The sequence below is a fragment of the Athalia rosae genome, chromosome 2 (assembly GCF_917208135.1).
Source record: "Athalia rosae chromosome 2, iyAthRosa1.1, whole genome shotgun sequence".
NCBI lineage: Eukaryota > Metazoa > Arthropoda > Insecta > Hymenoptera > Athaliidae > Athalia > Athalia rosae.
Genome location: NC_064027.1, coordinates 25,529,885 through 25,550,972, shown reverse-complemented (window position 1 = coordinate 25,550,972; position 21,088 = coordinate 25,529,885). Strand labels below are relative to the sequence as shown.

General features: G+C 38.8%; 6 protein-coding genes and 1 long non-coding RNA gene across 12 annotated transcripts in view; 3 read left to right on the top strand and 4 right to left on the bottom strand.

Annotated features, from left to right (window-relative positions):
• The first annotated feature begins 914 nt into the window (after positions 1 to 914).
• LOC105687810 (tonsoku-like protein) lies at positions 915 to 5,422 on the top strand. Of its 2 annotated transcripts, XM_012403703.3 has the most exons (6): positions 915 to 1,093; positions 1,226 to 1,483; positions 1,587 to 1,755; positions 1,823 to 2,232; positions 2,307 to 4,328; positions 4,409 to 5,422. In XM_012403703.3, the coding sequence occupies exons 1-6, from the start codon at positions 1,045 to 1,047 to the stop codon at positions 5,347 to 5,349; spliced, it is 3,849 nt and encodes a 1,282-aa protein (XP_012259126.2). In that variant the 5' UTR covers positions 915 to 1,044; the 3' UTR covers positions 5,350 to 5,422. The 2 variants fall into 2 exon arrangements, with proteins under 2 accessions (XP_012259126.2, XP_048506029.1); XM_048650072.1 differs by lacking the exon at positions 915 to 1,093 and having other exon boundaries at positions 1,342 to 1,483; positions 1,563 to 1,755.
• LOC105687841 (U6 snRNA phosphodiesterase 1) lies at positions 5,420 to 6,520 on the bottom strand. Of its 3 annotated transcripts, none has more exons than XM_012403752.3 (4): positions 6,381 to 6,520; positions 6,136 to 6,278; positions 5,737 to 6,080; positions 5,420 to 5,675 (listed from the first exon to the last, which is right to left on the bottom strand). In XM_012403752.3, exons 1-4 carry the CDS (start codon positions 6,470 to 6,472, stop codon positions 5,619 to 5,621), a joined length of 636 nt encoding a protein of 211 aa, XP_012259175.2. In that variant the 5' UTR covers positions 6,473 to 6,520; the 3' UTR covers positions 5,420 to 5,618. The 3 variants fall into 3 exon arrangements, with proteins under 3 accessions (XP_012259175.2, XP_012259174.2, XP_025603040.2); XM_012403751.3 differs by having other exon boundaries at positions 5,420 to 5,659; XM_025747255.2 differs by having other exon boundaries at positions 5,420 to 5,659; positions 5,737 to 5,783.
• A 72-nt stretch (positions 6,521 to 6,592) lies between these two features.
• Positions 6,593 to 9,063, bottom strand: LOC105687842 (cytochrome c oxidase subunit 6B1). Its single transcript, XM_012403753.2, has 3 exons — positions 8,942 to 9,063; positions 7,019 to 7,111; positions 6,593 to 6,938 (listed from the first exon to the last, which is right to left on the bottom strand). Exons 2-3 carry the CDS (start codon positions 7,096 to 7,098, stop codon positions 6,770 to 6,772), a joined length of 249 nt encoding a protein of 82 aa, XP_012259176.1. The 5' UTR covers positions 7,099 to 7,111; positions 8,942 to 9,063; the 3' UTR covers positions 6,593 to 6,769.
• LOC105687840 (probable splicing factor, arginine/serine-rich 7) lies at positions 7,067 to 8,939 on the bottom strand. The gene is made up of 2 exons (XM_012403750.2): positions 8,797 to 8,939; positions 7,067 to 8,437 (listed from the first exon to the last, which is right to left on the bottom strand). The coding sequence occupies exon 2, from the start codon at positions 8,343 to 8,345 to the stop codon at positions 7,530 to 7,532; it is 816 nt and encodes a 271-aa protein (XP_012259173.2). The 5' UTR covers positions 8,346 to 8,437; positions 8,797 to 8,939; the 3' UTR covers positions 7,067 to 7,529.
• Positions 9,064 to 9,135: 72 nt separating the features above from the next.
• On the top strand, positions 9,136 to 14,997 carry LOC125499907 (low-density lipoprotein receptor-related protein 2-like). Of its 2 annotated transcripts, XM_048650074.1 has the most exons (9): positions 9,136 to 9,247; positions 10,006 to 10,285; positions 10,354 to 10,908; positions 10,996 to 11,334; positions 11,849 to 11,980; positions 12,050 to 12,166; positions 12,249 to 14,340; positions 14,453 to 14,689; positions 14,789 to 14,997. In XM_048650074.1, the coding sequence occupies exons 4-9, from the start codon at positions 11,052 to 11,054 to the stop codon at positions 14,865 to 14,867; spliced, it is 2,940 nt and encodes a 979-aa protein (XP_048506031.1). In that variant the 5' UTR covers positions 9,136 to 9,247; positions 10,006 to 10,285; positions 10,354 to 10,908; positions 10,996 to 11,051; the 3' UTR covers positions 14,868 to 14,997. The 2 variants fall into 2 exon arrangements, with proteins under 2 accessions (XP_048506031.1, XP_048506032.1); XM_048650075.1 differs by lacking the exons at positions 9,136 to 9,247; positions 10,006 to 10,285; positions 10,354 to 10,908 and having other exon boundaries at positions 11,197 to 11,334; positions 11,849 to 11,984.
• Positions 14,998 to 15,430: 433 nt separating this feature from the next.
• On the bottom strand, positions 15,431 to 18,029 carry LOC125499908. Its single transcript, XR_007276948.1, has 2 exons — positions 17,892 to 18,029; positions 15,431 to 16,429 (listed from the first exon to the last, which is right to left on the bottom strand). It is a non-coding gene; the product is annotated as an uncharacterized LOC125499908 (long non-coding RNA).
• LOC105687774 (low-density lipoprotein receptor-related protein 2) overlaps positions 16,399 to 21,088 on the top strand; it is a 32,621-nt gene continuing 27,931 nt past the window's right edge. Inside the window, exon 1 of one of the 2 annotated variants that reach the window (XM_012403652.3) lies at positions 16,399 to 16,489. In XM_012403652.3, coding sequence (XP_012259075.2) covers positions 16,471 to 16,489 — 19 coding nt within the window. In that variant the 5' untranslated portion in view covers positions 16,399 to 16,470. Of the gene's footprint in view, positions 16,490 to 18,124; positions 20,053 to 21,088 lie in introns of those variants that run through there. The other variant, XM_048650070.1, reaches the window with a different exon arrangement.

Below are 21,088 nucleotides of genomic sequence, written 5' to 3'. Positions count from 1 at the left end.
CAAGCGATTGCTAGTTCATGCCGAAGTGAAAGGCTCAGAACGAGCCAACGCTACTGCACTCGACAGCACAACCATCCTGCAAGTCACTAGTACTGCATCAAAAATATCAATGGTTGATGAGCTTTGTTACCAGGAAGAAATTCTGGATACCATTGGAAATGACGACTACCTCGATCCTGCATGGACGAGAGCGAGCACGGAATACATGAACCATATCCTACAATATATTGCTGGATTTGTTGTTAGAACTGTTATCAAAAAATTAAAGTGCTTTATCTGCCCCTTTCTGCTGACATCGGATAATAGTAGTTCTAAGTTACTGAATAGAAAAACCCGGGGCGGTTTGATTACGGCTTCTCCTGATGTTGTGGCCATCTGCTGTTTATCAGAAAATCGATTCCGAGCTATGTATGCACCCCAGAAAAATATTTTCAACAAGCTCAGCACAGTCATTATACGGTCGGTACCGCATCATCTGCTTGAAACAAATCATATTTTCGACCAAAATCCGCTTAGCGATCATAGATTTCAACTCATAAAGCTCATTGTTCAAACGTATTTGCATATACGAATAAATCATGAAGAGAAAGGACGTCAAGAGTCGATAGATCGGATACGTAAAGTGTATTCTCGAATGATTGTACACAGGCATCAGTAAATACAAAATTGTTATTCAAGTATTTTCTGATTACCACTCCTGAATCACCTTCCTGCATATACTAAATGCTACAAAATACATTTATATAATTTTTAGAAAAATTTTCACCATGCTCAGGGCCCTCCACAGTTGCGTTACGCTACTATCGTGTTAGAAAGAGATGGGGATGATCGAAAGCTATCGCTCTCTGTCTTACTTGCTTGCTACACTTTTCTGCCACTATGCTCCCTCCATGTAATATATGCTCTAAGGCTGAAATCACTGATTTCTAGTGGGCTGAAATTGGCTGAAATCCACAGATCTCTGCAGCTAACCAAGGATTTGATCCAAACGTACTGACAGTATAAATAAAGGTTCACAGCCGATTATAATATTATAATAGGAGGATGAATAAAAATACCACAAACAATATAATGTACACGACAGATCAGGAACGTAAGTAATGTATCACTAGCTGCATTATTTATTCATTCACTGTTACACTACAGTTATTTATTTATTTCCATATGATATATGATAACACATTCACGTTTGATCAATTTTCATGCTGATTACTGAATTTTTTAGGGCTGTCAAAGTTAAAGATCCGTGCCAAGCGCAATGGTAACATACAGCAGCTAGTAAATGTGACCAACGAACTGGGAAACCTTCATTTTCAATATGAAAATTATGATGCCGCTATCGAAGAGTACATGGAAGAAATCGAGGCCTGTAGGATTATAGGAGACAAATTGAAGATGGCTATTGCTCACCGCAGGATTGGGGAAATTCAGGCGGATCAGGCAGAATATGAGGAAGCCTTGAAACATCAGAACCTTTATCTTGGTATGAGTTCTCTTAGTCCACCTTCATATCAATATTGGAAAAATTTCTTCAGTATCTATGAAAATCATGTGAAACTCAGAATGTACTTGGATAATATAAATAGAAGGAGCCCAGGAATTGAAAAATGAGCTTGAGGAACAACGAGCATATACAACATTGGGGCGCACCTACTTTTGTCTTGCAGAAAGCTTTGTGGAGAAATGTGAAGATAAGACTAAAGCATTGGCTGATGCCAGAAAAGCCTTGACCAAAAGTCTATTTCTGTGTGAAAAGTAAGGAAGTACAGAAGTACCTGTAAAATAAATACCTACGAAATTTTCTGACGAGAGATTTTTCTAGGCTAACAAATCTCAAAACCGATGAGATGAATGAAATGCGCGGAAGACTTCTGTTAAACCTAGGGTTGGTGCTAGGAGCTCAGCAAGAGCTCGAACAGGGTGTAGACTTAATTGAAAAGGCAGTGAAAATATTCTCCAAATCTAAATTGAACGAAGACTTGTGTAAGGCTCATCTATCCCTTGGAACACTCTACAAAAAACTAGAGAAGAATCAGCTAGCTCTCAATTATTTTGACCTGGCAGCAAAAAGTGAGGACATATCCATGAAGGTAGATGCTCATTTGTCAAAGGCAAAGTTGTTTTTGAAATGTGGTGAATGGAGGAATGCTCGCAAGGAATTGGTAAAGTTTTATCCAACCAAACACCTGTCCCAGTCACTGAGGGAGCAAATAATTAAATTTCTGCGCATCGGTAAAGCGAAATATTGATTGGTGTAGCCAATTTTAACTGAATGATAGTATCTATATCCAATTGTTTGTTTCCAGCTGTGGTTCTCCAAACAGGAGAAGATCAACTTCAGACATGTAAAGGAGAAGGGATCGGGAGTGAGTTCTATGAAAAATTGGGTGATGCAGCTGTAGCTGCACGCTGTTATGTTAAAGCCTTGGAGTATTATGAGAAAATGCTTGTACATGCTGAAAAAGAAAACTCAGTGAAAGGCACTTCTGCAGCCTTGATCTCCCTTGCAATGACATACAAAGATTTGGGAAAATATGAGAAGGCTTTACCTTTTGCCAAAAGAGAGCTAGAGCTGTGCACGGACCCTTCTGAAGCTTGCAGATCAGCTGTATTTCTGGCCGAACTTTTACTGTTCACGGAAAAAACGAACACCGAGATCTGTGATTTGTATGAGTGGGCATTGACCAAGGCAGAAGCTAGTAACCAAGCTGCCCAAAAAATCTTGGTTCTGAATGAGTATCTTCACTATTTAAAGAATCAGCAATTTGGCGATACGGAAGTTATTCAGCATAGACTGGAACAGCTGATGGAAACCAATCCTAACATAGACTGTGATGTGGAAAGCTCTGAAGAACCAGTTATCGGAGCAGATATTGACCTGGACCAACTCTCTGATGTGGAAACACAGAATACGAATAATGACAGGATTAATAGATCTCGGAGAACACGAAACCAAGGAGGATTCACTATGAAACGAAATGAGAGGGGAGAAACGCCTCTTCATGTGGCTTGCATCAATAATAAAATAGAAATGGTGGAGAAATTGCTGAATACCGGTCATCCAACAAATGTTAGGGATCACTTTGGTTGGACACCACTACATGAGGCAGCTAATCATGGATTTTTAGACATAGCAAATTTGCTGATAAAAGCAGGAGCTGATCTAGATGATCCCGGGCGTCCTAGCTGCGGTGGAATTACTCCTTTACTGGATGCAGCTTCGTGCGGACATTTTTCCATTATAAAATTGTTGATGAAAAAAGGAGCAAATATCTATGCTGTCAGCAAAGATGGGGAAACGGTGTTAGATTCTCTAGAAGCATGGCATAAACGAGCTGGGAGCCTATCCGCGGATGATGAAACGGAGTATGAGCATATTGTTCATGAATTATCAACAAAAGGAGTCACCAGGAAGAGAATAAATTATGAAACTACTAAGGACAACATAAGGCGACATAAGAGTCGTAATAATGTAATTGATGAAGATGAAAATGAAAATGGAGAGAACGTCATAGATACACCGGAAATATCACCAGCTGAAGATTATAAAAGGACTATTGATGTACTGCGTAATAGAGGAACTTTACCAGGAGATGGTCTTAATAAATCGTCAGATTCTGAAAAGGTGGTAGCACCACTTCTGGACTCTGAGCAGGTACTGCTGGATGACTGGATGGAGGATGATTTATCTTCCTCGAACCTGAACTCGTCGGATCACGTATTCAACCCTTTTGCTGTTACCAAGAGGAAATCTACAGATTCAGCACCAATTGCAGAAAGAGCCACCAAACGCCAAAGGCTACAAGTAGGTCATGAAGACTCAACTTCGAACATGTCTGATAATGAAAGCAGTGGTAGCACCAACAGTGATATAGTTATGGTCAGCAAGGTGAAGCATAAATTTAAAAAAAAAAAACGACAGGTATCTCTACAATCTAGAGGATTTTCAAGAACGATGATGTCCCGGACCCCCTCGCCGTTATGTGTTATCACACCAACTCTTGCTGTAGAAACTATTCAGCCAAAAGATATTAGACTAGAAGTATTAATAGAGGAACATCTGTATGAATTACAAATTAGCGAAACAAAGGATAACTTAACACAGGAATGGATAATTAGAGAAATACAAAAGAGATTCGAAATCGATACAGGCTGTACGCCGCATTTTGATCTTGTGACACTGGATGGCAATATCATTACTTCTAAAGATATGCTAGATGCTCTCCTCTCTAGCAAAGATGTTGTCAGGTTAACCAGCAAACTGAAGAACATTGATGTACCTACTATGTTTGATCGATATAAGCAAATCTGCAGTATATCTAAATCTGGTAAGAACTCCAGGAATTTCAATGATATTTTGTGATTTAAATTAAAATTTAGATGAGTTTTAATTGATTTGATTTTTCAGATATAGAAGCGGAGACTGTTACGCATCTTAAGTCGTGCGAAAATTCTGCAACATTTCAACTGGTGAACAGCAAGATACCATCTGAGAAATTAATTCCACTATTGAAAACTCTACAATACCAACATCGCCTACAAGTGTTACATTTATCAGGAGCAGCTTTAAGAGATATCGGCGATGCGCTAGGTCGTTGTTTAGCTCGACTGAGTTTTTTGCAGGAATTGCACCTGGAAAAATGTGATATAGACGTGAGCTGTTTTTCCAAAATCGAAAAATTACCTCCAGAACTACGGGATTTGGATATAAGCTACAATCCTCTCGGCAAGGAGGCAATGACGCAATTACACCAATTACTTTCTCCGCTAAAATACCTCCAGACATTAAACCTGAGCACTTGTAGTCTAGAAACATTCATCCCTGACACATGCAACGAAAATCTGATTAGCTTAAACGTGTCTTGGAATTATGTTAATCGTGAAGCACTTTTGTCTTTGCTACAACCCCACATGCACACAATAGACCTATCGGGTGCACAATCAACTTGCGAAATAGTGACAGTACTACTAGACCACCCAAAATTTACTCTCAATACTTTGGTATCTCTTAAACTCTCCTGCTGTGATTTAAGGGACAGAGATTTAGAGCTAATTTTCCAACAGACTTTGAACCTCAATGAGTTGATGGTGAACAATAATTCGAAACTAACAAAGTCATCAGTTATCCGAGCCCTGCAACACAAACCCACGTTATCACTCATAGATATCAGTGGATGCTCAGAGGTGAAAGAACCCCCGGATCCTGGGACTACCATTTTCAACCCAGGCACATGTAAACTGTTTGTTAGCATGGCTCCAGATGTTCAGACATCATGGCTTAAATTGTGGTGTGATCAGGCCGTGGTCAAAACCCTACCTCACCATGTGGTTGTTTTTCAACATCATTAGTTGAAAGCTAGATATTTATGGTACGTTGATGCCTCTGTACAGCGAACAAAATAAATAATATTTAATGAAATGAGTTTTGATATTTCCGTTTATTTTATAAATGTCAATTATTAGGTAATCATTACCCAAGAGGAAAAATGTACAATTTATTACCAATCTTACAATTAATGTTACTGATTTCTAAATACTTGTGTGATAACTGTTCGGCCAAGAAGTTGCTTACGCTTTCATTAAGTAATGGGAGTTCTCTGTTCAATTTCTCCTCCGCATCACCCAAGCACCAGAGAATACTGACGTGGAAAGAAGCCTCCTAGAGAACAGTGTCCCTAATTTGGTAATTTGGTAATCTTTTTTTGCTTCTAGTTTGAAGAAGCATTAGGAACTTACCTGATAGAATGGTGGCAGTTGATACTCGCTGAGCAGATTATCAAGCTCTGCAACAAAGGCTTTGAGTTTTTTACTCCTGTCCTTGCATTGAATTGCAAGGAATGTCCTATTCCTTTCCTCATTACAATATACTTTCAGCTGATTGAATTCAACAACCATTTTTTCAGTGGATTTGCATATTTTCTTTACACTCTCTACAAACGATTCGATCCAGTGGAATTTCAATATCAGACTTTTGGTCAGACTCAAATGAAACTCTTGAAAGACCTTCAAATCGACACTTGCTGCCCCCAATTTATGAGGAATTCCCTGAACCCAGGCACAAAGTGCCTCATCACCAGGGTCTGAAAATACTTGACTGAATATCTGAAAACTCTGATTAGAATCTCACACACTTACGTTCAACGTAAACAAGAGTGGCCCAGTTTCCTCGTTCATGTTTGAAAGACCTGGATCTTCCATCATGCTTAGAAGGATCGTCTAAAACGGTTTCGTGATGCTTAGTGCCTTTCCAGGATAGAATGCTTTGAGGAATGGGCAGCCTGAAATAAAAGATGCAGATTAGGTGATTGCGAAAATAACCTAATCTGAGTTGAGAAACGTGTGGGGTGGAGGGCACCATAACCTTGATATATGACACGTACTTTTCACTGGGGTTTTTCGCTATAGGTTCTTCCTCGTTTTCTATGTCATCAGATTCTGATGAATATGACTGAATTAAATTCAGGCCTGACATCACTTACTCTACTAAATTCTCTACGGGCTTTAAAATATTCGAGCGATACTTTTCACACATTAAAACTTGCAGGACTTATGTTGGAGGAAATCGGTAAGCAAACATAAGTCCAATAGCATGGAAGATGATATTTTTTAATTTATTATCGATATTATGTTACAAACAAAACAGGAATTGCATGTAATATTTTGAATCCTGTCGTGTTTACAGTAATAATAGTTATGCATTCACTAACGATGGTAAGGCGGTAAGCCAGAGATATACCGGCATGACGTCTATCCAATCCCTCATAACATTTTACAAATTACCAGGAAACTTTCCCTCTTCCAATTGTGTATTCCACTGATCTACCCAGGCGATTGGACAAATGGAAGTGAAAACTTTCTTGAAATATTGGCAAGGTTCATAGTCCTCACCACGTGCCTTCTGACAGCGGTGGAAGTCCACATAGCTCTGCCAGCAATACCTGTTACAATATGAATTCCAAACAGATTAGAATCTCTAAATAGATCGGTAGTCAACATTTTCTCAAATTTGAAATATCACCTGGTCTGGTTCTGATTGGGAAACCTTGGGTCATAAGGTGCAGTTTTCAGGTCGTTGACAGACTTGATAGCTTCAGGCATTGTAGGTTTTTTGCTGAATAATCGTGACGATTAGCGTGTATTTTTATAAACCTTAAGAATAATTTTGAGTATTCTATGCAAATGTAGATAGAATGAATCAATAGTAGTAGTAATAATAGTAGTTCGCCGCCTTGGAAGTTGCTCGCAATTCTTTCTTTAAATTTAAGTCTCAAAACTAGTCTCTCGCTCTTCAGTTCTCATCACTCATAAAGTCTCTCTTGTTATCTTACTTCACTAACACACATAATATACACATAGGATATATATCTATATCTTTTTCTTTTCTTACTATCGAACTGTGACAAAGTATTAATACGGAACGGTCCATGCCAGAGCTCGATTTTCTTTTCATTGAACAACTCATCTTTCATCATTCCATTATGGTTCGTTAATAAAAATAAAAACAGTAAAAATAAAGCTGAATCCCGATTTTACTTGACCAGAGGTCTTGTGTTGTCTTCCTCCTGGCAGCAAACTTCCCGATACTTTTTTACTTCTGCCATGTAAAGCGACCAAGCATCTTTTGGTTGCTCAGAAGCAGTTGGCTCATTCTTAGGCTTTGCAACCATTCCGGTTTTCAATATTCTGCCTCCACGTCTTTTGCCGACCATTAACGGAGGTGGCGGAGCAGCTTTTTCTTGAAGAACAGAGGTAGTTGGTTGCTGAGTAGTTGTCGACTGCTCCTGCATTTTTTTAAACATCTCCATAAAGCTACCATCATTTTTGAATGCGTTTGGCTGAGCAGAAATTATGGGTTGCACAGCTGCATTTGTATCAGCACCATCGTCGTGTGCATCTGACTCGTACGATGCCTGTCTATGGTGCCTTCTGCTCTCTCTGTATCTATACCGATCTCTACTTTTGTTTCGGCTTTTGCTACGTCTTCGTTCCTTGGATCGAGACCTTCCTTGTGATCTCGACCTTGATCTATCCCTTCCTGAGTGCTTACGAGATCTTTCTCTGCCACGTTCTCTTTCCTTATCTCTGTCTCTTGATCGAGAACGCTTATGAGACCTCGTTGAGGAGGATCGTGACCCACTTCTTCGCCTTCTACGTTTTTCCGGAGGAGGTGATCTGGTGTTCCGTAAATCAACAGATGGAGATGGAGGAGATGGATATCTTCTCAAACTTCTGTTTCTCTGGATCTCGTGCGAACCAAAACTTGAACTATATGGGGGAGGTGAGGGTGGTGTAGGAGGTGATTCTGAAGTTCCTCTGGCCACACGATCTACTCGTTTCAAGTCCATGGTAGCTGTTGTCTCGCTCGCTCTAGATGCTGCCACCGAAGGTTGGGTTAGAGCTATGCACCACGCCAAGCTCGACTGAAGCTGACAGACACCTACAAGGATAGAAACTGCCTTCTATGAGTACATGACGCGCTTATACCTGATATGCCGTATTTGAATGGCTTAAGCGACATTCGCGAGAGACATAGATATTTCATATTATACAGTAAAAACGGGAGTAAAGATAAGACTACAAATTGGTGGGCACAAAATACATAAGGAAATATAGGTGTACATGCAAGGTGAGAAAAATACGAGATGAGAAAGCGAGAGAAAAATTTGTGGCGAGACATTTGAGCTATTCCATATGGACAATCTTTTAATTGATTGTTCAATTTCCGTTTAATTTATGAGTCAGGTGTATTAAGTTTTGGATCTCGAGACAACAGCCTAGTCGCAGAATTGAACGAACCATTTTTATCTGCAATTGTGGTATTACGAGCAGACTTCCGCTGACGTGAATTACCCTCACTTGTAGCTTATTTATTTATATATTGTGTTGGTTTGGTCACCGTATGAATCACCTAATATTAAACAAATTATTTCTATAGCAATACCTGTTTCAGCCCTTTGATGAAAACAAAATGGCTACTGGAAAATACAGACGGAATAAGACCAGAAGACGCGTTACGTCATGTATTAGTGATCATGTATTTTATAAAAGCGCGCAACCCGGCAGGTAAGAGAAACAACATTCGACTCTCGATCCATGTGCAGTTTCTTTTATCGAGAGTCCGATTTCCAGCCGTTTTCCAGCGCTCTACACTCAAAGCTTTCAGAAGCTGAAAGCTCCCGCTCTTTTGTGTATTCTATTCTGTGTGGCTGAAGGTTGGCTGAAGATAAACTGAAGTGAAAGGGTGCAGGTATTTATAGTCAGAAATTTTTGTTGACCGGAAAGCAGAGATAATAAAGGGCTTTCCCAAAAGTGATTTTTCATTCTTTAAGATCGATTTTCGCATTATTCGGGATGCCGGTTAACGTGGGCGATGTCCTTGATATACATTTAACCCATCGTTCCGACATCTTGAATCGTTGACTGAAGATTTATGATTTGAGGCTATAATCTTCAAATTATTGTAAATCTGGGACTACGGTAGTTTATTTCTATCAGGTCATTCAATATCTCAAGCGTCTTGCATCTTAAATCCTTAATTGGGCTGGAAAATTCATTGGCATGTAATTTATTTTTCGCCGCTATATTCAAACTGCGAATCTCGATTCGATCGATCGATCAAAGCGATAGTTTCACGTTGACTGAGTTCAGAGGTACACAACGTGGTGGTTCGAAATTCAAAGATCTTTATCTTTTACGCTTTTCATATTTTTGCAAAATTTGTCGACGGTAATTATGATGTCAGATTTCTATCACGCTTTTCATACATATAAGATATTTGCAATTAGATGGAGCTATGTGAGTCGCAAAATGAGTCGAGAATTTGAACTTCCACGCTTATTTGACTTGAATGTTCTTTCGAATCAATGAATCTTACTCGAGTGATGTTCGCATTGACGCTATCGCAAGTAAAATTCATCATCCGTGTATCATGATGCCCTAAATCGCATAGAACAGTCATTCTCCTACTTGAAACTTAATTAATACGAGTTAAAATTATTTTTTCAGATCATTCATTACTTCTCGATCAATGAAGAGCGAGTGACCTTCTTCAGTAGCCATAATAATAATACGGCGATCTAGGTGATGTTGTGAATAGGGAAAATCAGATAAAACACGGACCGGTACAACCGGTCGGTACCTAACACACGACAGTCATGATCATCGCGCTTTATTGGACTTTTTTGCCTTTGGATGATTGCCCATTGTACTCCAGTTGGGCGTTCGTATCATGACCCTGTGGCAGTTGGTACCCATTGATAATTACCCGTGCCAGGATATCGTACAGGTATTTCAAAAGTCCATGACTACCCTGAGTTAATTTTTCTTTCTAAATTTATAGACTACTGTCCGCAGGATAATTTTCATTAACTCGCAGTGCGACCAACGCGCCCCAACTTACTCATAAAAATATAGGTATAAGTTGTGCCGATCGTGCAGATCTTTTAGTTGTATGATGCGGTGATGGTTTTTTACGGTACAACTTTTTCCGGTCCAATTTACGCCGATGAGATTTATCAGAGACGATTTTTACTGGTAGAATATTTTTCCTGGTAGAATATTTTTCCAAGAATCGTATATTATCTTTTATACAAGACATTCACTTGTGGTGGGATGCTACTATCTTCTGACTACAAAAATTCGGCAGGAGTCGCGAGCTGACCGCGCTAGAGCGAGCGCGACCTTGATTGTCAGCGAGCGATGCTGCGTGGTCTTTTACTTCATACAAATAATACAGTTGATTAAGAGTTAATCATAAACCGTTATCATATTTTAAATTGGATCATCGCGACTGTGATTTGCATACGTTGAATTAGTCTTTACATACCAACTGGTATAATAGAGACGTTTAAAACAGTTTTTATAACAACGACGGCGAAAACAGAAGAAAGAAAATCGAATATAACTGAGGTACGAGAAATAAATTTTATAAATAAATTTGCATAACATTGTATCGTTTCAACGTATATTTCTCAAATTCATTCGATCAATTTTCAGCTGCAGGGTGCAGGTTGGTTGAAAAATTGTGGTCAAGTGAATCAGCGAAGTAAAGTATGGCGGTGGAAAAACCATGGCACAATGATAAAGGAGTAGAAGAATTGGGTGCAATTTATAATAAAAATATGAGTATGACCCCTGCAAAGGGATTTAATACAGTCGGTTATTCTCACAATAATAATGACTCGAACAAATCATCATCTTCGCGATTCTCTATCAACTATTACAACTTGACTACGATAGCAATCATAATGAGATTTGTGATTTCAACGCATCTTCAAGGGTCTTCAGCTTTTGCTTCTACCCCAGCAGCTGCTGGTGCGTCTGAGACTAGCCTTGGTGAGTAGACCATTGTGGCGTTTATGCATTCTGAGGCGTTCACAGGTGGAAATTGACTGGAATATACTTGCATATTTTTGTAACTTGCGAACTTTTTTACGAAAAACAAGAACTCCTGGTATTGGAGTCTCTCAAATTTTGTCAATCATTTATATCTGGAATAATCAGAACTTTAAGTTCCTACGATCCTGTATATATAGATATTGTATTAAATATAATTCGAGATACCGAGGTGGTTCGTCTGAATAGGACGTTTCAATGTGCTGACAGGGCGTCTATTTCAATTCTTCTAGTTTGTGATTACCGTAAAGACTACAAAAATGGGGAAGATGAATACCAAACGTGTTGTGAGATTCATTCTATTGAACCCATGGCACGTTCATCGTTTTAAATATCCAGAAATAATATAAACTAGGGAGCTGGATTCTATGAAAATGAATTAAAAAAAATGAAAAATAACAATTACAGTAAATTACTATCGGTTGGTTTATCTACTTGATTTGGTTATTTCTAGTACCGCCCAGCTGCGAGTTTGGACAAATATCGTGTGGTCAGTACGAGTTCAATAAAACATACTGCATAGAGCCTCATCAAAGATGTGACATGAAAATTGATTGCATCGATGGCAGCGACGAAGCTGATTGTTGTAGGTATACAATGGATTATTGTTATTTATTTGACATTATTGAACCCAACTCATGAGAATCTTTTGTAGTCACCAAGGAATGCCCATCTTTAGGCTGTCAGTATAAATGCCAAGCTTCACCATCCGGAGGTACTTGTTACTGTCCAGAAGGCTATGTCCTCTCAAATGATTCAAGGATCTGCGTAGGTGAGTCTTTGCCTGTCAAGAATAGGCTATCGTTACAGTAGGCTAGTCAATTGGCTGACAATTCCTTTTGTCGAATCTCCAGATAGAGACGAGTGCGCGGAATGGGGGTATTGTGAACAGAAATGCCAGAATACGGAAGGTTCTTACATCTGCAGTTGTCTTCATGGATACACTCTACAAGGTCATAATCAATGCAGAGCCGAGCGTATATCTGCGCTCGAAATTTTACTGGCTCAAGATCGCACTATATCTCGTATGCCAGCGACAGGAGAGGACAGAAAAATTATAGCTAATACTACTGGAGCCAGTGGCGTCGATTATCTGTATTCTAAAGACCTCCTCTTCTGGAGCGATGTTAAAACTAGAAAAGTTCATTCCCAGCCTCTTAACGATGATAATCAAGAAAATCGTGGGGCGGATATTTCTCTCCCAGGAACATGGGCCCCAGTCGCTATTGCAATTGATTGGATCGGCGAGAAACTTTATGTGACGGATTCCGTGGGTCAAAAAATCGATGTCTTTGAACTGGATGGAAGATACCACGGTATTGCAGTTGGATCGAACCTCACTAGCCCAGCAGACATTGCTCTAGACCCAACGGTTGGAGTAATGTTTATTGCAGATAACAATCAGGTTCTCAGAGCCAACATGGATGGCACTTTTGCATTCCCTGTAGCTTCTGGGAATATTAACCAAGTCTCATCTGTTGCCGTTGATGTTATAGCGTCCAGAGTTTACTGGGGTGCTTCTACGGTTGGTTTTATAGAGACTGTGGATTACCTTGGGCATGGAAGTATCACAGTGCTATCGGCGTATTACGCCTCTATGCCAGCTGGGCTTACGCTTTTCGAAAATAGAATATTCTGGGCGGATATCAGTAAGTCAGCTGTTATGAGCATTAATAAAACCTTAGGAACTAGCTCGATTAAGAGTATATCCAAGGCAAGCAATGCATCTGCAATCAAAGCTCTGCACCCACTTATTCAGATTTCTGTTCCAAATCCTTGTGGAAACAATAATGGTGGATGTCAGCACATGTGTATTGTAACGCCTTCAGACGGACATGAACCTGGGCTAAGTTATCGATGTGCTTGTACAATAGGATGGTCACTTGCAAAGGATTTGAGAAATTGTAATTTGGCACAAGAATTTCTCATTTATTCGCAGAACAGATTCATCAAGGGGAGAGTTCTTGATCCGATAATGGACGGATTCAACGATGCCATTCTTCCCGTTGTTTCTAAAAGAGCAAGATTCGTTGGGGTTGATTACGATGCCTATGATCAGTACATTTACTACAGTGATGTTCTTCAAGACGTCATTCACAGGGTTCATCAGAACGGAACTCGCGGAGAAATTGTTTTCGCTAGTCAAAACGCGGCTATTGAAGGTCTTGCAGTTGATTGGGCAGCCAAGAACTTATATTACATTGACTCTAGAAAAGGAACTCTCAATGTTCTCAGTACCAGAAATGTAACGCACAGAAGAACTCTGCTAAGAAACCTGAAGAGACCCAGAGCTATTGTCGTCCATCCTAATCAAGGGTATATTTTTTTCTCTGAATGGGATATGCCGGCGAATATTAGCAGAGCTCATACAGATGGTTCGAATTTAATCACCTTCAAAAATCTCACTCTTGGATGGCCCAACGGTCTTGCTATAGATTTCAAAGACGACAGACTTTATTGGTGTGATGCTCTACTAAATCATGTTCGACATTCTAATCTGGATGGTAGGGATGTCAAGACAGTGAATTCCAGGCTCATAACGCACCCGTTTGGGATAGCTATCCATGAAGAGTGGATGTATATCACAGATTGGAAATTAGAGGCTATCGTCAAACTACACAAGGAAACGGGGGAACAGGAAGTTGTCCTCGTTAGAGAACCTGCGACGAACAGACTCTACGGGGTAAAAGTTTTCAGTCGCAATGTTCAGAAACGGGTGCATACACATCCCTGTATGATCAACAATGGAGGATGTGAGAAACTATGTTTCGCTATACCGAATAATTCATCTTCCGAATTCGGTGAACCACATCTGTCTGGAATATGCGGCTGTCCATATGGGGAAAGACTTGAGGATAATCAGAGAACTTGCAGTGCCGATCCAGACGCGGAACCCCCGTTACAAGCCTGTCCAAATGCCTGGGATTTCACTTGTACCAATCAGAGGTGCGTTCCCACTGTTCCAATTTCGGAATTAGCGTTAGTTATCTTCAAAACTATCCTAACGAATAATTTCATTCATCGACATAATTGCTAAATACTATTGTAATAATTATAGGTGCATTCCCATGTCTTGGACTTGCGACGGAGAGGACGATTGCCTGGATAATAGTGACGAGGAACGAAATTGTACAAAAAGTACGTGTGGGACGCGTCAATTCCAGTGTAAATCTGGCCGTTGTGTCCCTATGACCTTTAAATGTGATAGAGAAAATGATTGCGGCGATTCCAGCGACGAAGAAGGGTGTCCGAATGTAACTTGCAGCGCAAGTCATTTTTCTTGCAACAATCGGAAGTACGTCGTCTACTGTCATAAGTCTGAATGAAATCAATGTTAAAAATTTCATGAATCACAACAATTCTCGCATTAATAATACCATTTCAATGATTATAGCTGCATTCCCAAAACATGGGTTTGCGATGGAGAGGACGATTGCGGGGATAATAGTGACGAGAAGGAAAATTGCAAATAAATCATTTGGAGTACTGTGTTCTCGACCGCAGTATCAGATGGTATCAGCAAGTTGAAATGGTTGAAAGTTCATATCCGCGGATTTAGTCTGTGACCTTAAAATGAAAGCGACAAAAACTCACGACTTGATATTTAATTGTTTTTTAATTGTTCCTAATTGTTCCACTATTTTTGCTAATTGCAGTTCCCTACTTTTTATTCTATGAAGAGAAAAAAACAACGAAACAGTCGATGCCAAATGGCTGTGGGAGTAGGGCTCTAGCATTTTACCAGATTTGATCGAGATCAAAAGGGATTCGCCCTCTGAATGAACACGTATTTTTAGAAAAGGCCAAATTCCTGTAGGGCGGTCAATCTTTTACCGTCTGTGTAGTATTTCGAAGTCGGTGTTAAGGTATATTATTTTCCATTGCTACCCATTTGCTCACAATTTACGTCGATTCGTAGAGGGCGCCTTGGTGATTACTGGCAACAGATTTCGAGGTAAACAACGTGGTGGTTCTAAATTCAAACATCGGCTGTCATTAAAGAGTTCAAATTACACGTTATCAATATTATTGCAAGTTTATCGATAGTAATTGTGCTGTTAGATTTCTAACAAGACATTTATTTCAGGTATTCCTGTAACAAGATTCGAAATTTAGTCGATTCTCACTCAAGATAATTGACTACATCGCGAGCCATGTGATTCGCAACAAGTAGTCAACAATTCAAAACTTCAAAGCTTGTTTCATCCCCTTACACTTCATATGTCGTGATACAGGTATGTATGGGAAGATGGAATCATCACGAAATCTACGTAATCGCACGACGTTGGTACAGGCTTACGTAATATAATGTAAATTTACAAATACCCGTAACAAATTACCCGTCATCATTTCAATAATATGAAATATCAAATCGGGTGCTTCATTATCTGTGCACGATGATTTCCAAAACCGCATACATGGCAGGCATTGTACTTGTTGAAATAATAATTGTTTTCAGATCATTGATTACGATTAACGGAGAATGGGTCACCTTGTTCAGCGCACGTAATGAATTAAAGATGGGGGACTACAGCAAATATGGCGATGGCGATCAAGGCGATGCGTTTGATATGGCAAATGGAATTAAATACGGACCGGTATAACCCGGTACGCATCTATACGAAGGACGATCATGATCATCAGGCTTGGTTGGAAGTTCTGCGCTCTCGCATGATTGTTGGCAGCGTCTCATCGTCAACCGCAACAGAAGCAGCAGCAGCAGTATCGTCGCTGTTCGTCGTTCTCCAGTTTAGCCGTTCGTGTAGTGACCTTGTGGCATTTGGTACCCATTGGTACCTGCCTGTGCCAGTCAGGGAAGAACGGCGTTAGTCGCACACACCGCCGTTACCGTCGCCAGCGTGAACAAGCACATACACAGAGAAAAGAGCGAACAATATAACCCAACGTATAGTATATTATCGCGACCATCTCCTTGCTGTAATACTCGCCTCTACTCTCTACGTTTCAGCCCTGTACACCTCTCAGTTCATAATCGTACACACATTCGTCTGGCTGAACTATACGAGTTTTTCCTCTAAACAAAATTTTTCGTCTCATGATATTTGCATCGCATGCATGGAAGTCATTTCTAACTGTAAGCAGTTCACTCGTTCTTATAACATTGATTCAAATTATCACGCGTTGTGCAATACACTAATTCTCCAGATGAGAGAATTCTTTTTTTCCTCATGAACATTATCAAGTTCAATACTAGTTTCATATCATCGCTATCGAAGGAATCGTCATTGTGTTCTTACTTTGACACACAAAATAGGTCTATATATGCATTCATTTCTTTCGTGGATTGTCAACACATATTTTTGAACGCTTACAGGAAATGTGTCATAAAATTTGTCTGATTGTCTAAAGATACGCGTTGTTTGTCACTCGAGTAGCGTGCAGCGAAAAAATTTGGATACCGTCATCTTGTCCGAAGAATTCTACATAAAATCTTAAGGCCACATTATTACAGCTTACACCTATTAGCTCGGCGCATACGAAAATGAAAAAAGACTACTAGGATTCAGATCAGATCATGGTCAACTTTTTTCAACCTAAAATATAACGGGTCTTGGAATTTTGTGTAACACGATTCATCTTTGACATTCGATTCGGAAGATACCGGTTTTGAAATTTCAAAATTTATTCGCAGGCGTACGTTTACTTGATTGAAAAAAAAAAAATTGAGAATAATTCGTTTTTTTATCATTTCACAAATGAAAAATTACTGGAAATCTCTATGGTACCATGTAGAAATCACTCCGTTGTTAGAATTACTGCGATAACGTTGTTATTCTTACGACTATAAATTCACGTAGCTATACTGTTCGTATAAATTTTCACCTTATACTATACCTACACTAAAAGTAGAATGAAAATATAAAATTATCTTTGTCATCTACGATCATGTGACGAGCATGATATTATTATTAGGTATGATAATTTTAATGCGCAGTATAATAATGCTACTCGTGGAGATACCGAAAAACAAGTATTATTATACCTATATATCTTTCTTTTATTTCTTTGCTGCGATGCACAGATTCAAGACGTTCGTACGTTGGAAAAAAAAAAAGAAATAATTATGAAAAATTGCTCAACTAATCGGATTTGCTAATGAAATTTTAGATACGCCAATAAGTTTGCATTATTCATGCACATATCCATCATGCATGCATTTATTACGTATTGTACATAGGTACATGTTGGAGACTGGAATTCTCTGCGCTCTGCACGAGCCATGATAATACCGTTTTTCTTGTAAAATGTAAACCATAAGTATGGTATCATATACATACTAGCGTGCTACCGATGTAATGCCGGTGCACATTTTTTTTTTTTTTTTTCTTTTGTACAATATAATGGGTATATAGGCATGTATAGACGGTCGATAATTTGCATATATGCTGCACGCATCACGAGCCCGGTTTTTTATTTTTTTAATATACGTTTTGAATTTATGTATGTGAAACGTTAAGACATCGGTGTTGGAATACCTGTAAGAATCCACATAGATAAGTTGAAATTTCGCTTCTTTCTCACGATGGATTTAATGCCATTTGTATAATACACACCACACTAGATTTTTATAATATATAGCAAAAGGTTATATCCCTATGGTATATACTATAATATACATATTTGCGCAATGGAGAATTATCTAGGATCAAGAGAGGAGGAGAACCTCAGAGAAGTGATCGGTGATGCCTTTGCAACTCTAGCTTATAGCTTTTAGCTGCTGAACCGGTGAACTGAGCAGCTCAACAGCCTAGCTAGCTATAGATTCCTGGCTCTCGTATAGATATACACCTACTTTATAACGTGCGCGACTTGACGCGAGGAAAGTTCACCGGACGTCTATGGTACCTATAGCAGCCTGTGCAACACCAGGCCTTACGCATAGATGTATCTATGTATAAGTGTGGATGTACATATCATATACATATCCATACATATACCTACAGTATACATACTCTGTAATAATTCGTACGACGCGGACGTCTCCGAGAGACACCGACGCCTCCGCCGCGCTGCTTATTACACCACGTTCGCTATACTATATGCGATATACATACATATACATACATATACCTATATTATACATTGCCTAGTTTTACTTAGGTATACCCTATAGCTATGTTATATACATGAGATGTTTGTTGAACCGTTAAACGGTCGAACTCATCTGTAATTAGGTTTTGACATGATGAGTTAAAAAAATCTATGCGATATAAATTATAAGCGAATCTATAGAATAGGATATTAATGTTATTGTGCCGGGTTTAAAATTTTTGCAAATTGTTCGAATCGGTTTTAAACGTCATGCCGATAACGAACAGGCGATACACATGAAACACCTGTGAATTATTCCAGTAACGAATTTCAAGGTATAGAAAGCGATCTTGAATTGGAAGAATAATTAATAATTGAATCAATAAGGAGAGCGAATGAACAAACAGCGTTTTTCTGCGTCGTGATCGTTTTCTTTTGACTTTTGAATATCCGCAAGGTACATCAGATCTGTAAGCGTAGTTGTGAATGTAAATACTTGCTTATACCTACATTGAATAGGTATACGTGTATTCTACATTCATTTGCCCCGGTGGGGTGCCGCCATGTTCTGTCTAAGGATTCGTCGACAGTCGCCTGCTGACCGCGACGGAGTGAGCGCGTCCCCCTTTAAACGTGAGGATGTTAGTTAGCTAGGTTTTAGCGGTCGGTGGTTGAAACAATCCGCGTGTGGCGTGCAAGTTTTTTTTTAATTATTTTGTCTAGATAATAAGTACATGACAAACCGTTATTAAATTTTGATTAATTATCTCATAATATTATCATGTATACGTTAAATTTTTTTAAAATTTTGCAATGATTCTTTCTATACAATGACATAGAAAAAAAAGAGAAGAAAAAAGAGACTCTGTAAAATTGAGGTGCGAGAATCACCGGTAATTTTAAGGGGTAAAATTTTATAATAACACTACATCGCGCGACTGTATGTTTTTTTTCAAATTTAGCATCGGAACAAGAAAAAAAAAAATTCATGTCATGTAATAATAATTATTACCTTTACTTGAATCTGTGTAGCCGGTAGATGATTTTCGAAGGCAGTAATGATAGTAGAGTAATAAAAAAAAGAATTACAATTATTTATCACTGACGTTGGTGAGTTCTGATAATAAGAAAAACTCAATAATTTAGTGTTAAAATATTATATACTTAATAAATTGTGAGCTGGAGTGTGGGCAGCTGAGAAACTGTGGTGTAGTGAGATGGCGGTGGAGGCGATTTTAGAAGAACCACTGCACGGGGTCAGGGTAGTAGTGAGAAGGTCTAGAAATCCTCCTAATACTCAAAGGCTGGAAAGAGACAGATGTAAAAAAAAAGGAATAGGAATAGAACATAATGGAGAAATAGAAGAACGTAAAGCTTGTAATAAATCTACAAGAATTGCTATTGCAACGACCTTAAATCAAGTCGGTTATTCTCGTAATAATAATAATGACTCAAGAACATCATCATCTTCAGGATCTTGTATCAACTATTACAACATCACTACGTTAATAATCGTAACGGGATTCGCGATTTTAACGCATCTTCAAGGATCCTCAGCTTTTGCTTTTACCGCTGCTGCTGCGGCTGCCCCTAAGACGGGCTTAGGTGAGCGAAATATAATTGACATTCATCAATCCTATTCATTATTTTCTTCGTCTTATTATTTTACATCACGCTGATATCCTTATTCATAAAATCAAATTACATCTACACCGTAAGACGAGGTGCTATGCAGGTGCGTGCGTTGACTGCACCACGCAGCACCACAGCTCCGCATATCCGCCCGTTTTCTATCGTGACACGAAAACCCGGTTCGTTTAGTTAGATACATTCGTATACTCGTTGAGTTAGATTCTGGTGCTCCGAAAGCCTATGTAACATCCACACGATTATACACCGTATGAAAACGTGCCTGTATACCTAGTCCTCCGATCAAACCGCGTAGTCTGTTCCATGAAACGGGGGTAAAATCGCAGCTCCTGCGGGCATTGAAGTCTCTCGAAATAATACATACCCAGTAACAATAAACCACGCGAATGTTATATGATATAATATAAATTCAGGGTTCAACTTTTGATAAATAATCCGTGAATGAATACCTTGTTATATACACATATATTTCAATATTCATAAATAAATAAATAAATAAATAAATAAATAAATAAATAGACTCTACGAATCTCGTTACAAACGATCGTTATTACGTTATAATAGCTTCCGAGAAATTCGATAGGACAAACTCAGACCATCATTCAATCATACTAGCTGTATACTAAATAAATGTAATTAGGTTTCGTTATAACTATATAGAACTCATTATAAAAAGACGACTAATTTGTATCGCATTGTTTTCCAGTGTTCTCATACAAACACTATATAAATGAGGCCTAATATATGTATATATGTATATATATTTTTTGAAAAACATCCTACAAAAGTTCTCATCTATTCTATTTTTAATTAATATAATATTTATCATAACTTTTTTTAAATTTATTTATACACTATAATTTTTTGCATTACCCGTCTCCTTCTTTTTACGTGCATACACACATGGGTACAGGTGTATAAGCATATCGTCATTAAAGTGAATCTGAAGGTTGCACAGGTGCAGTTAAATTTATTCTTCGAGCCGAATTAT